Genomic DNA, 14,600 nt, shown 5'->3' with positions numbered 1-14,600 from the left:
AGGTCATGAGACTGTGCAAAATGCAGTTACATAAACAAGGGGTTTGCCAGCCTCTTCTAGACTTTCAAAATCTGATCAAAACCCCACCAGCCCCAAATATTTACATGGTGTCACTATGGTGATGAAGAAAAATACATCCTGAGCTGCAGGAAGTGGGCTGTGTTTTCCAGGAAGGGTTGGGGAGGCAGGAGAAGGATGGAGGCCATCACAAATGTGACATTTTCTAACTCTGGAGCAAATGGCCTGGGAAAGTCGGTGCTGCAACTGCAGAGGGTGATGCTCGCAGGGCATTCCCCTGGGGTGAGCGTGGGGAGCAGCTTGGGTGGCCCAAGGAGCCCAAGGGAACCCTGAGCAGCTGGAGAGATTTGTCAAGAGAGTGCAGGTTCCCCCAGCAGTGCTCACTGCCCATATCTGGTGGGCAGCAAGGGGGAGGCAGGAGCAGGGATGGGCACAGGCTGGGGACTTGGCCAACCCTTCTGCTGCAGGTTGCTCCCACCACCTCCGCCCATGTGCGCTCCCTGTACTCTCCTAATGTCTCCACAGACTGGTGTCAGTACAAGCAGGTTCATCATGTTCAAGCTCCCTATTTACAGCATGACTCAGAAATGCAAATCCAGACAGGCTTCCCTGCATAAAGACCTAGATCATTCATTTTCACTTAAGCCTCTGGCTGCTATTTCCAGATACCATCACACATTTCGCAGTTTAAATGCCAACACCAACGCCATAGAGGGTGGGATGCTGCTGGAGGCTGGCTTGCTGTATGCCATCAAAACCTGAGATGTGACTAGTTGCAACAGTGTGGGGCATGGAGAAGGTGTCTAGGTATGTTTTGCTGCAAAGAAAGGTGGAGGCTGGATTCAGGAGAGATGAAACAGCTCTATTGGAAATCCCTCCCCAGTTCAATTTCTGCTACAATGCTGGAAGCCTTCTTTAGGGGGTGATTGAACAAGTGCCAGTGATCTGCTAGGTGGCCATAAAATGTGGCCCCTGAAGCATTTTGGAGCTCTTGGGAAGTTGTGTTTGTGTAGAAGGATCATATGGCTAATTACTCAAGCAGGCTCATCCCAGAAAAGCAGCAATACCTGTACCTTTGCCATAGCAGAGCATTCCACAGGCCCAGAGGTATTTACTGTTGGGCTAATCCCAACTGTCATATATCTACATATATTTTATCACACTGGTCTTATCATACTTGGCATATGTATGAGCACTATACACACAGCATTGTTCATCTGTATCCATATACTCATATATAAGTATATACACATACATATATGCAATACTCCTAACACGGGCATCTGGACCCCTAGCGAGTCAGAGAGCCAAAAAGCAGTTTCTGGTTATTATGCTTGTGGTCTGTCAGAGAGATGAGCATGTGCGGGTTGAGTGCAGCCTCAGACCTTGTGCAGGGAAGCCTTGGCCATCTGCCTGAGTGAACGCAAAGGTGCATCTTCCAAAACATCCTCCAGAATCACCCTGTGCCGTGGCTGTTGGGTGCATCCTGGCACCGGAGCTCACACAGGAGGCAGGTCTTGTGCTCTCTGAAGGACCCCAACCCTGCCCTGGTAGGTAACCCCACGTTGCAGCAGGGTCCCCAGGCACTCAGTGCCTCCCTGGATCCCGCTTCCCACCATGGAGGCATGTGGAGGAGGACTCCCTGCAGCTGCATCCCTTGGAATAACACCAGCGGATCACTTGCTGTGTGTTTTCTGGTTGTTGCAGAGTCTCAGACCCTCACACCCCCCCAGTCATGGTGTGATGCACCCAGCTTTCCCCCAACACAGTGATTGAGGGCTCTGCTGGTGTTGCCTGGTCCCAGCCTTGGGCACTGTCCAGGGATGGCTGAAGGTGTCCCAGGGCTCGCCCAGGCTCCCCCCATTCCTTGGTCACTTCTTGGAGGGTTCTGAGTGCTGTGGCCAAGGGCTGAAATGAGATCAGGAGGGGCAACTGACTCCTGACACAAGCAACAGGTTTTCAGGCTGATGTTCTCCATGTGCTTTCCACTACAGATCTTCATACGGGGAAGACACGGGCACAGGTGTGCACTGAGGGACTGGTTGTGTTAACACCTGTTCTTGTACTACTCAGTAATCCACACATAAATATGTTATTTCTGCTACTATCTTGATTGATGATTCATTTTATCTCTTTGCACTGAAAGTTTCCTTACCCTCTATAGTGCTCTCCCAAAACTTGTACCCAAAATGCCTGGCAAGACCAAGGGCTTCTGAGAGCTACTGCTGCAACAGCTGTGTTGGTTTCTCAGGAAACTGAAAAGGCAAATAAAAACATCACCCCAGGAGGCTGGTCCAAAAGCAACTCACCAGCGTGGTACAGGCACCCTCAGCCCCACTGCCTGGGTGCTTCCTCAGGATTCAGCTCACACACTCAGCTCACACCCCGGTAGCTGCTGTGGTGTCTGTAGGGGCACAGGAGCCAGCCCTGCTCACTGGGAGCCGCACAGCCTTTGGGCAGCTCTGTGTCCACAGGGAAAGGCTGAGCTGTGGGTGGGAGGACATCTGCAGGGAGGAGGTGTTCCTTTATGTTGGTCCCTCCAAAGCTGTCACAGGGGCCTCACACTCAGACCAGCCCTTCAGGAAGACTGGGTGGTCCCTGTGCTGTGCTCACTGTCAGGCACCGCACTGACCTCAAAAGCCCAGTAACCCCCACACTCATGATGCCAAAGGCATCTGAAGGAAAAAATGGCTGTTTCATCTTTCCATAAGTAAAATGTGTGCGGAGCCATTTGTAAAATGACTTCTTAGAGTAACCTTGGCCAGTGAATTGGGTCTCTGTGCATTTTCTTTGGTTCACACAATGGTGTTTTAGAAAGGACTAACACATTTTTTTTTTATTCAGAATGAATTCATTATTATTTAAATATCAATGCAGTTTTCATAACAGTTATCAAGAATTCCCAGTACCAGGGGAAATAAAACATAGCCACATGCTTGGCTATGTTCAGAGCTTTAGCAAGCCTCTCCATCTTTTAGCTGAACATGCTATGGTGGTATGTGTCAGTACAGGTGAATAAATACAAAATAAAGCAAATGCTAAAAGAGATGTTTCTCTAGGCCTGGAAGTGTCTACTGGAGAACCACAGCCTCCTCCTGCTGTGTCAAAACCCCGGTGTGAGAACTGTTATCTGGGCTGGGATGCAGAGCAAGCAATACATGGTTGTCAGAGTAGCGATATCCAACCAAGGAGAGACCGAGGGGCTGGGGGACAGTGCGATACCTGGTACTGCAGCCCAAGACAGCAAGCCCTGCGCCTATTTCTTGCCTCCAACTGCAGGTCAGTGTCTGTCCCAAAGGCCCCAGTGAAGGCCATGTCTAGCTGCAGTGGCTAAAAATGAAGCTGCCTTCTTGCAAAGCCCAGGGGCAGTAATGAGCCTGACACATTCCTCCTACCATCTTCAGGAAAAAAAAGTGAGTCATGCTACTCCTGAAATATAAACTCCCATAAATAACATTTAAAAAAGAAAAAAAGACATTTTCAAATACCCCAACCAGGGTCTTTCCTCCCCCAGCTGTTGTGGTTGTGATCCTATTCCTTCACAAACTTCTCCATACAAGCCAGGGCAGATAAACCTGAATCCAAACAGCGCTCCCAGCATCAGGAATATACACCTGTCAATCCGGAAGAGAAGAAACATGTTTCTGTTCTGCTCTGCTACACTGTTTTACCTGGGAGCATCAGGGACAAAATAATATACAAAATAATGAACCTCTCCCAAAACAATAGCTCTGTACACCCCTAGGAAAGATCCTTGGCCAGCATAAACGAGATGCTACAGAGGGAGAAGTGGCCAGAGGGGAGAGCTTCAAGTTGCTAAGGACCAGAGCAAGTCCTATTCATCTAAGCTTTTGCCAATTAAAAAGGGGAGATCACAGTCCCCAACACTTCCCTTGGCTTCCTCATTCCCCTGCTCTTTGCTAAGTGTCTCACTGCAACACTGCAAGACTGGTCCCTTGGTGGGTAGTGCTGGGTCTGAATGAGTGCTCCCCACCACCCTCCTGGGCTTGCAGGGCTCACCAGAAACACAGTGGACAGACAAGGACTGCACCCAGCTTTCCTGTCAGACACAGGCTCCAGGGCTCCTACACCGATGGAGTCAGAGGAGGGTTTGCTACACAGACTGAGCCTGGCTTGGTTTACAATGCTGGCTGTAGCATGACATGGGATACAACTGGGACATTAGACGGCTATTGGAGACAGCTCTGCTGCTTCATGCCAATGAATGCTTTTGCTGATGTATATTCTTGCAAGAGCCCTGCCTGCTCCTGCCCTGCTGCAGGTTCAGGCACACTGGGAGATGATGTTAGAGTTGCAGTCTAAGGTGTGAGTGTGGCTTCTTTTGCAGTTTTCAGGCCCACAGCCAGCAGCAGGGGGGCTGACAAAGTCCAGGTAGTAGGGGGACTTGAGGAAACGGCGGTACGAATCCTTTTCCATGAGGGTGAATATTTTTCTCTGAGCCTCATCAAAGCAGGACAGTGTAGGCTCCAGCATGTTGTGGCTTGTCTTCTCCCGTGTGCATGAATCCAGGTTCACCTGTGGGCCAAAGGGACAGCGTAATTAGAACGTGTCCCAGAGTGGCTAGCATAGGTAAGGGAAAATCCAAGCATCTCTGTACCAAATGTGCTTTAGCTCTCCTTATTGGGCAGATGTCTGTAATGGCTGTTTGACACCCTGTAGCCTTGGCAGAATTTGTGCAGTTTGATACCAATGCATCCCTTCTGTCATACGAGCCGTCAGGGAGGGCTGACACGTACCCCTATGGGATGCGGCCAGCCAGGAAACTAAACTGCATGAGAGAAGCAGGAACACTGGGAATCAGAGTCCACTTGGGCTTCTCCCATTTGAGTACACCCACAGGATGGTCACATGGTTGTGACTAAATCCACTTTTTCTCTATCCAAGTTTAATATGGAAGCAATAAAAATGCACCATTTACTTGCTAACTAGCAGAGAAGCAGCACCCTTCAACTCTTGTGAAATTACCTTCCCTGTGCTGCTGGCCTAGTTCACAATTCAGGGTGATACCTTTGCCCAAGAAATATTCTGTGCACATACCTCTTTTGTAGCCTGCACTGAGATGAACTCATCATAGATCTTTCTGGCCTTGGGGCTGAGCTTGGCTGGTGACTTGGTTTTCTTGTAGTCCTCACAACTGACCCAGAACTCGATGTTTTCCTCACTGTACTCAGATTTGAGAAAGGCACGGAAAGCAGCCAGTCCTCCTACAGATTGTTCAGAGAAAAAAACAGATCAGGTAAGAGTGTTGGTTCCTGGATAGTTGTACCTGTGAACCCCAGCAAACAACAATTCTGGGTTCTCCTTCCCGGAGCACAGTGAGCAGCTCCCCTGGGGCCAGCAGTAAGGATAGCTGCCTGCCTCCACGGCAGCTCCTCGTGCAGCTCGTGGCTGTTGAGGGAGCCTGGAATTCAGACAGGCCCCATGGGGATGTTGCATGTGGGTCCCTCAGCTGCCTGCTCCCCCGCTGTGAGACTGTTCCAGTGTCTCAGCCAGGAGAACACAGGCAACTCACATGTTCCCAGGAGGCCCTGAGGAGACAGCCAACAGATGCCACAGGAGCCTCAGGCCATGGGAACAGCACAAAGGAAACCTCAAGGACATCAGTGTAGCCTGGAACCAACAGGAAGACAAAGTCTCCCACGGGCTTAGTTTCTCCACTTTTAGGTTCTTGTTTAACCCACTGTTAACTGTGTGCTGTGGTCTTGCACTCCCCTTGCAGAGGGGATAAACCAGTTGCATTTACAAAAAGGACAGCTCAGCAACAGGCCAAAGCCCCACTCTTGACATTTTGTGATTGTCCCTGGGGTTTCACCAAGGGGACACTTCACCACTCATCCCAGAGGCCTGTGTGGCCAGAGGAGGTACTGTGTGCTGCTAAGAGACGTAAGATAACATTCCATGCTCACTCCAGGGACTGCTCACAGCACACACACTGCAGGCAGCAGAAGGGCCCTCTTTACTTACTGTCATGATGGATCAAGTTTTCCAAAGAGTCCGCCCACTTTCTGACTTCTTCTTGGCTAACCCTAAAAGGAGACAAAGAGAGAAACATAGGGAAGATTTAAGGGCCATACAGAAGAGACAAATTTGTTCTTTTGCTCTGCATCATTAGAATATCTTTTTCCCTGATTGTTCTAAGAGCATACACAAAAGACCAAGAAGGAAACGCCTGATTCCTTTAAAGACCCCTGAGTATCCCAGATCCAATCTACAGAAATTCTGGTTTGCAATCCCTGGCAATTATTGGAGACTTGTGTTTATTTTGTGACTGATTGCAACTCTCGCTGGAGCACAGAGCTGGGACCATTCTTACAGGTCATATTGGCAAACTCCAAAGAGCTGATTTCTTTAACCTGTCAGGGGAACAGCAGCTGGGTCTTGTGATGGCATTATTCCCCTGCACAAATCTTTCCATGTGCATATGCATATTGGATCACAGAAGTGCTGGCAGAAAGGGACATCTAGTTTAACTTTCCTCATGGAAAGGGGCTATCAATCAATACCTGAGAACTATTGCCCACTAGAGTCAAACACAGGCATTCAGGAGTTACAAGGAGGCAGCAGCAGAAACACTATCGAAGTTCAGCCCAGTGAAAGAGTAACTAACATGTTGCTGCCAGCCTGGGCTTAACTACATGGCAGCATCTGCTCTTACCTCTGGCTTGAAGGTATTTTCTCCTTCTTGCCCTGGGAAGAGCCGTAGTCACAGGAGTCTGACTTCTGCAGCAAGAAGCCCAGACGATGCTTCATGTCTTTGGCACTGAAAGAAACAATTGAAGAGCAAGATGAAGATAATGCATTGCAATTCCCACTGCAGTGTCCTCACCCACAACAAGCTCCTTTAGCTTCACTCATGACACAAATGCAGGTGGCTGCTAGTGACTCCAGTGCTGGCTTTCCTCACATAATGCACATTTCTGCTGCTAGACAAACACAACGAAGTCAAAGAAGTAATTTTCTGTGTTCAACAGCACCATTTGCTTGCTGAGAAGGTCATCTGCCTTCAGGCGGGCCTTGCAAACAGTTGCTGTTTTCCTACTGTTTGTTTACAATTACATTATTATGATAGAAAGGCATCACTGCACTGTAAATGCGTCACCTCTCCTTGAGCTGGTTCGCACAGCTACCAGTGTCTGGTTCTTACACCCTTGCTAATCCTTTCTGGCAGCCCCTGCCATCTCCCTGCCTCATCATCGAGCTACAGGAACAGCAGGGCCATGCCAGGCCACACCGCCAAGCAGCTGCCCGTGACACAGGGGGAAGGGAGGAAGCAAAGGGCTCAGAGCAGGACCAGGGGGTGAGATCAGAGGCTGAGCCATGAGCTTCACCGGAACCAGCATATACTAGCTGCAGGCTAATCCCTTGCTCCACAGCAAGCTCCTCAAGGATTCATGTTTAATTTTGTTCTGCCTTCTAGCATGCTTAGGACAATCATTTTCTGATAGCAGCATCTAGATATACAGCTGGTATTGCTCTCAGCATCTCTCTGGATTTTATTCCAATTTAAGAACTGGAGGAAGGGGTGGGTAAATCAGTCCTGCTTGTTCTGGGGTTCAAGCCCTGGCCTGCTGCAGGGTGCAATGATAGTGTAAGCATGAAATTACTCTCCTGCTTCTCAGATCAGAGCCTGGAAAAGAGCAAGAGGCTGTGTAGGGGCTGAGCTCTGATAGCTTCTCAGCCTCCCAGCACTGCTCTTTGCACCATGTCAGCACTCCCGATCATATCTTATCTCACTGCTTTGCTGTGCTCCTAATGTTTCCTTAACAACTGCAGCCCTAGGGTGAGAGTGAAGGGACCTCAGAGCTTCCTTAGAGCTTGTGATGAGGGCCAGCACCCAGGCCTTGCCCTGGCAGACATCGGGTACTCTGCACCAGCAGACTTGGCTGCCTTGCGTGGTCATGCTTCTTGCCTCCAGAAGGAGACCGCTCAGGTCCGCAGGAAAGCAGCAGCAGGGGGAAACAAGATGCTGCTGCTTGCAGTGAGTCCCGCAGCTTTCTGGGAGAGAGGGATTTTCTTGGCAATCCTGAACAGAAAGGTTAAAAGATGTGAACCCTCCCTTCCTCTTTTTTTTTTTTTTTTTAATGTTCCTTTTTTTCCCCCAATCACATGCTCCTGCAAACAGGGAAGGGGGGGGGTGGGGGGTGGGGGGGGTGGTGTGGTGTGTGTCAATATTCTTCCTTGCATTTTCAGCACTTGTTTTCAAATCCACCATGAGTGGAAGCTTTTTCTCCCAGATGGGAGCTGGCTGAGTCTCAGTTTGTATTTTCCCAACTCTCTCCCACTGCACAGCCACAGGGAAGCAGCCTGAAGGCATGAGAGCTGGAAAGCACTGCACCACCAGAGACCCATGCAAGTTTGCATGGGCTGGATGAGCAGGGACTTCTGTGGGACTGGTGACATTCTGGGGACCTGGGCCACTCTGCTGGGGGTCTCAAGGCCCCATAGCACCTGAAAGGGAGTAACACCCCTCCATGAGAGCTCATGGCCACCTTGCTGGCATAGAGACCCCCTCACACTGGGCTGCAGGGCAGGCCATGAAGCCAAGAGCATGTCTTGGGGGCACAGGGATGTCTGGCTGGTGCCGTACACCTGGGTGCAGCCATATCATGCACCCATGGCAGGGGTACAGCTCAGCCCTTCCTGATCAGCATGACACACTGGGAATGGCCAGCCCCACACCAGCCCCACAGCACCATCCACCAGGATACAGCCTGACTTGGTCCCTCACCGCCCATACACACCCAGGGCTGACCCTGCACTGGCTGGTGCCGCATCCAGATCCGCGTTGCCCTGGGCTGGCTTGCAGCCCTGCCTTGTCCTGCCAGGCTGGCCTTCTGCATTTGGGATGTGTTTTGGAGAATGACTCTCAATTCTATTTTTTTTTTTATATATATATATCCTTCCTGCCTTCTTTTTCCCTCAAAAAATCAAGAAAGAAAAATTCAGCAGAGAAAGGATTCAAAGGAGAAAAGGGGTGCAAGGCTTGTGGCAGAAACAGATGACAGGAATATCAATATGTGGCAGTGCTAAGAGCTGCTTGTTTTGCTGATGAGGATGGGCTCAGAGTTCACACAGCTCAGTACAAAACCTTCATGTAATTCTGCTTCTGAATAACAGAAAAAGAAAAAAACCAGCCTATAAGCAATCATTTATATCTCATCTTAGGAAAGCAGCAGAACCAAACCTTGTGCTTCAGACACCAAGTTCAATACATCAGCCTAACAAGACCATTAACAGACGCTCAGAAATAAACAGTACCTTTTTAAGCAAGTGGCTGGCAGCGCAGCGAGTCCCTTGCACATCTTGGTCTGGAGGTTGGTTCTGTATTCCAGGAAAAACAGCAACGCAGGAGGAGGCAGAGGCTGCGCGTGGGTCCCTCGCGTCTGCAGAATTCAGTCTGGTCTCTGAGCCAGCTGCGCTGCCTTGGCTCTGTTTTATAGCCTAGCCCAGACAGCCCAGCAGCACTGGGTGACCCAGTCAGGACTCAGCACAGCGGCAGCACCCATCCCCTTTTTGCCCACCCAAGAGGAAGAGGGTGACGTATAAGCCAAGACAAAGGAGTGAGTGGGATTGAAAACCTTAACAGAAATGAAGCTTGGTGTCTGACTGCAGAGGTGGATTCTTTTAAAAAGGCAGAAAGAGCTTCAGGAGCTTCCTCTATTGCAAAAGGTGGAATGGTGCAGATAAAAGCTGGAGATTTTCAGAGGGGCACAGATGGTAAAAAGGGTCAGAGAATCAATTCAGAGAAGTGAGATGCACTTTGATGGTTCCTCAGTTTATTTTCCTCTTCTATGTAAAGCAACCTGGGGAAAACAAGGGACAAGAATTTTAAACACAAAAGGTTCCTATAATCCCAAGAGATGCAGAAAACAGAGCTCTGAGGAAAGAAGAATGTAAATTCAACAGGGAATAACCCAGGCAGACAAGACTGTCCTGTTTTATTCTAGAGGCATGTGGGTATATGCTTTTGGTGGAGCTAAGAAAGCTCTGAGGGGCATATCGCTATTGGGACATAAAATGTGTGTGTCCTGGCACACACGCATCTGGGGACAGCTCATGTACATGTGTACAAATAAAGACAGGAGGCTGGCCACACAGCTGCCTTAGATATACCATCAAAAGCCAGACCTTGGGAATCACAAGTCCCTGTATCTCCAAGGGAAGATCATTAATTAAAACAATAGCATAACTGTGCCTGCCCAGAGAGGAATTCGCAGCAGTGTTGAGGCTGCTGTGTGCTGAAGGATGAAACCCCTGGCTGTGGGGATGTTTGGTGGTGACTACACTGCCTGTACTCACAAGGGAGAGCAGAATGAGCCTAGCTACATTACTTGTGCTCAGCCCTTGGAGGGTGCAGAAAGCAGTTGTCTCTCTGGAGAGAGGTGGCTGATACTTATTGAGTTGCAGCTCAGCACAGCCTGTACCATCATTAGGGAAGAGGGGAAAGCTCTGGGCAGACAGGTGTGCATATGGTCTGCCACACTTGAAGACTTACTCTTGCTGCGAAATAAAGAAGGCTCATTTCAGGAGCAGGCTGTCTGCCCACGGCACCACTGCTGCACTCCCTCCCCCAGAAACCCCTAAATGCTTTGCCCATGACCTGCAGAAGTTGCAGAGTGAGATTTTCCCTCCTGTGTCTCTAGAGCCTACAGCCAGCAGCACAGACACCCCAAACCCCAGGTTAGTTTACCTGCCTTGGCACACTGCATCCTCTCAGATTATTAACTGCTGAATTAACTATAAATGCTTTTGTATGAATGTAACTATCCCGTTGCCAAACCTGAAGCAACATACCTGCAAGTTATGCACTGTCTGGACTGAAAATCAGCTCCAGCTCAGGGCAGTGTAAAACTTTGAGTGAATCCCCTTTTGTTTTTAGTGTTGCTTAGCTGACAGCACCTGTACAGATCTGTAGGTAGCAATTGAGCACTGGCAGAGTTGGTGCCAAAGCTCTGATATCCTCTGTTTGGGAAGGAGAGAAGCCAAAGGGCAGAATATGGCCTACATGAAAAAAACTAATTAACATTTAATTTTACTCTCAGACATGTGAAATGCGTTGCATGCCTGTTAATCCCAAGGTGCCATGCATGCAGCACATTTATTCAAGCTATTCAAGAGCTCAGCTGGCTCAAAAGGCCAAGGTTGTCTGTAAGCATTAACCCTGACCCTAACCTTGGCAGCAAGAGCCTGACCTCCCAGCTCAGGAGGGTCCCAAAGGCTGCTTGCTAGGGCAAGGAACCTCTGTGCAGAGCACAGATCCTACAGTTTCTCTGTGAACTGGCATGTAATCAGATTTTGGAATGTCTCACTTCCCTGTGGACTGTAAGCATGTTTGCTGCATGGCTCTAATCACATCCAAATCCTGCCTGGTGTTGCCAACATCAAGTCACCTTCTGCATTCCCCAATTTCTGTGTGAGCAGGCTGTACTAAGAAATTTCTAACACTGCCGCCATAACAGCCAGCCCAGAGAGCTTTGCAACTGAGTCCATCCTCTCTGGACTTGGGCATGCAGCCTCCTGCAACTGCTGAAGCTGAAATTTCCCTTTTCCCAGTTGATTAATACAGACTGGTTCAGTCAGGCCCCCATGAGAGGAGTTTGCATAGTGTTTCTCCTCTAAGCTGTTTCCCAGCTGTTGCAGTTTAATATCCTCTCAGCTGCTCCAGCTGATCCCCAATCAAAAGTACCCCCTTCCATCTCTCACCCTTCATAGTCATCCTCTTCTCATAGGGCACAGACTGTGCTGTACTCAACACCAGTCTCCTCCTCCCTGCCAGTTAGAGAAGCAGCAGCTCATGCCACTTATTACGCCTATCACGTAACCTCTGGCTCACTTCATCTGCAGCATGGAGAACTCAGTGATGATGGGCTGGAGGTGCAAGGCTAGGGCTGGGGGCCCCCTGGCCAACTGCATCTCTTGGCCATGTGGTGCTTTGGAGGTTCACAGGAGATAAAGGATAGCAAACATTTGCGGTGCGCACTGTGGCATCCCTCATCCCCCACGCACTCATCCCTGCTGCATCCCCCACCCTGCCTCCCTAGGCAGCTAGAGACAAGGCTATGGAACAGAGGGAGCTTTCCCTCCCACCATCACTGCTGGGGAAAGACGTCACACACACTGGCTCACCCCCATACACAAGCGCATGTGGGATGTGTCCCTCGGCTCTGCTGCAGCCAAGCAGCAGGCCGTGGGAGGAAGCAGGGAGCACGGGAACGTTGCTTCAGCGGTCGTTGCCCAGAGCCAAGCTACTCCAGGCTGTTGTCCTTCTGACAGCGCGGGGCTCTCCTACCTCAGTCCCTTCCCATCTCAGAGCAGCGTGCTGTGGGATGCATGAGCGCACAAGGAAGACGGCTGCTTTGCGTCACTGAAACGGGGAAGGGCATGACATGGGAGCTGTGAGGACGTGCTGCTGGGCCAGAGCCTCTCCTGTCACTGCTGCCTTCCCTCATGTGCCTTGCAAAGGCTAACAGTGTCCCACCCTTCCTCCTCTTCATGCCAGGCATCTTGGGATTGGGCTAGCAAATTGCCTGGGTGCACAGCAGGACGCTGGGCAGAGCACTGTCCATCTTTTTTCATGGGTAATCCCACCCCAATATGTGTCTGACCTCTCATCCGCTCTACAAGACAGCATTGCTGAGGAACCAGAGCAGCTTCCACACCCCTGAGAAGTGCTAACCAGGGTGGCACTGGTCCCCAGGGCCCCAGAAGCCCTGGTGACGCTTAAACCTCTGTGAGCTGCCCCAGCACCAAGCCCTGCTCTGGGGAGGGGGCCTGGAGCTGTGCTGAACTCCTGATTTGTTTCTCTCCATACCCCATCTCCAAGCACTTTTTGCACAAAATCTTTTACAGTGAAACCCCCAAGTAACCATTAACTTCTTCTCTGGTACACCCATTATAGTGGGTAAGATTTCCTTCCGGTCATGAAAGCTGTATCTTATCCACATACCTGTGTGCTTTGATTGACTTATGGCTAAAGAGTTGGCAGCAGGAAGGGCCATTTTGGCCTGAGTTTGGATGAATCAGCTCAGTGCATGCTTGTACCTGACACAGCATGCAGCCACGTTTCCCATCTCAGGGCCATGGCCTGACCTCTCTAAAAGACACATGGAGAGGACACACTTGTCCCCATAGTCCCCCATCCAGTGCTCGATTCCCAGAAACACTGTCCCACAGCACAGCCTGAGGAAAACCTTCTTTCCCATATCTCTGCAATGCACTGCCTGACTTCATGCTTCACCACAGCCGTGGCCCTTGCAACCAGCCCCCAGAGGCACGCTTTGAGGAGGGGGCATCTCTTCCCAAACTAGCCCTGACCAGAGGCATAATTCACCATGCTACTTTGCAGATCACACAGAAACCTTCTCAAGTGGATGCGCCTCCAGCCTGACCCAGTCACCTTTCTGCTTCTCTTGGATGAGGCAAAGATGAAAGGCAAAGCAGCTTTGCGTGTTGCTGGAGTTTCTTTCTGAGCCTGCTCCTCTCTGACATGATGCTCTGTAAATGTTAGCGAATTCATTCAGCATGTTCCTTAGCTCCAACTTCATACAATTCATACAACCAAATGTACAACTCATACAGTTTTCCCATGCTCTCATCTTTTTTTCTACTTATAGATGCACCTGTAACATCAGTGGATTGTTGTAATTTCTAAGTTCTTGGAAGTTCCTAATAATCTGGGGGGCGAGGGGGCTGGTTGGGTTTTTCATTGCTTCAACCCTCAGCTTTTGTTTGGGCTGCCTGCTTTTGCTGTTAATACCCAGAGGAAAATATTTCTGGAAGGAAGAAATTTGTTCAGCCCAAATGGACTTCTTTATTTTCTTCTGGTTTCGGTTCGCAAATGAAATAAGTGCTTGGTTTTGTGTTTCTGGTTTTTTGTCTGGCCATTGTTGTCGTTTGTGGGCATCAGGCAACAGAAGAAACTATAATTTGAGTAATTTGCCTTCCAATCTTCAAAATCTCTGTCTCATCATCCATCTTGATTAACAGCCCTTAAACATTTACTCTTAATCACTGAGAAAGTTTTGAATAACACTGAACCACAAATCAAGCCAACAGAGGCCTGTCCACTAAAACCACTTTGAAATGTCTCAGCCACTTTTAGTCCATTTAATATGGATTTTATGACATTTTAAGCCAAATATTGATAGCAAGTGATATTCATTTATAAATCTATTTCACCACCATAAATCCCTCATAAAAGCACTATTAAGCTCATTAGAAAAGGTCTATTTTTCCATTAAATCACATCAGCTGGTACAAATTATATCACCACCTTTTCAAATGAGCCTGCTATTGTCCATACTAATAGTGCTTCTGCGCTGATCAAAAAGGTTAATTGCTCTGCGACTACACAGCTCACCCCCTCTCAGAGCATGGCTTGCTTCCAGTCTCCTTTTATTGTAAAATGCATGAAAAAGAACCACTCTTTGTCCTGAGAGATCTTTAGCCTGTTCCTTCAAAAATCTTAGTGCAAGGCAGTTGCACTTGGGTGATATAAAACTGTGTAGATCACCCCCAGGGCTGCATAGCCCCAAGGCAGGGACATGCTTGCTGGTCTTTTG

General features: G+C 49.3%; 1 protein-coding gene across 2 annotated transcripts; it reads right to left on the bottom strand.

Moving 5' to 3' along the window:
• Window positions 1–4,154: 4,154 nt before the first annotated feature.
• On the bottom strand, window positions 4,155–9,648 carry RGS4 (regulator of G protein signaling 4). Of its 2 annotated transcripts, XM_061345354.1 has the most exons (5): window positions 9,298–9,552; window positions 6,695–6,799; window positions 6,004–6,065; window positions 5,077–5,243; window positions 4,155–4,554 (listed from the first exon to the last, which is right to left on the bottom strand). In XM_061345354.1, the coding sequence occupies exons 1-5, from the start codon at window positions 9,339–9,341 to the stop codon at window positions 4,303–4,305; spliced, it is 630 nt and encodes a 209-aa protein (XP_061201338.1). In that variant the 5' UTR covers window positions 9,342–9,552; the 3' UTR covers window positions 4,155–4,302. The 2 variants fall into 2 exon arrangements, with proteins under 2 accessions (XP_061201338.1, XP_061201339.1); XM_061345355.1 differs by lacking the exon at window positions 5,077–5,243 and having other exon boundaries at window positions 4,484–4,554; window positions 9,298–9,648.
• Between the last annotated feature and the right edge of the window lie 4,952 nt (window positions 9,649–14,600).

This window comes from Neopsephotus bourkii, unplaced genomic scaffold, assembly GCF_033783945.1.
Source record: "Neopsephotus bourkii isolate Nb327-2 ecotype Australia unplaced genomic scaffold, CSIRO-AGI_Nbou_v1 NB_234, whole genome shotgun sequence".
Lineage (NCBI taxonomy): Eukaryota > Metazoa > Chordata > Aves > Psittaciformes > Psittacidae > Neopsephotus > Neopsephotus bourkii.
Note: the sequence above shows the minus strand (reverse complement) of the source record. Positions and strands in the feature narration are given on the sequence as shown.

Coding starts and splice junctions, on each gene's coding strand:
- RGS4 (XM_061345354.1), bottom strand. CDS start 9,341: ATGTGCAAGGGACTCGCTGCGCTGCCAGCCACTTGCTTAAAAAG. Junction 6,800..9,297: donor CCAGCCACTTGCTTAAAAAG/GTACTGTTTATT, acceptor TGTTTCTTTCAG/TGCCAAAGACATGAAGCATC. Junction 4,555..5,076: donor CAGTGCAGGCTACAAAAGAG/GTATGTGCACAG, acceptor TTTGGCCCACAG/GTGAACCTGGATTCATGCAC.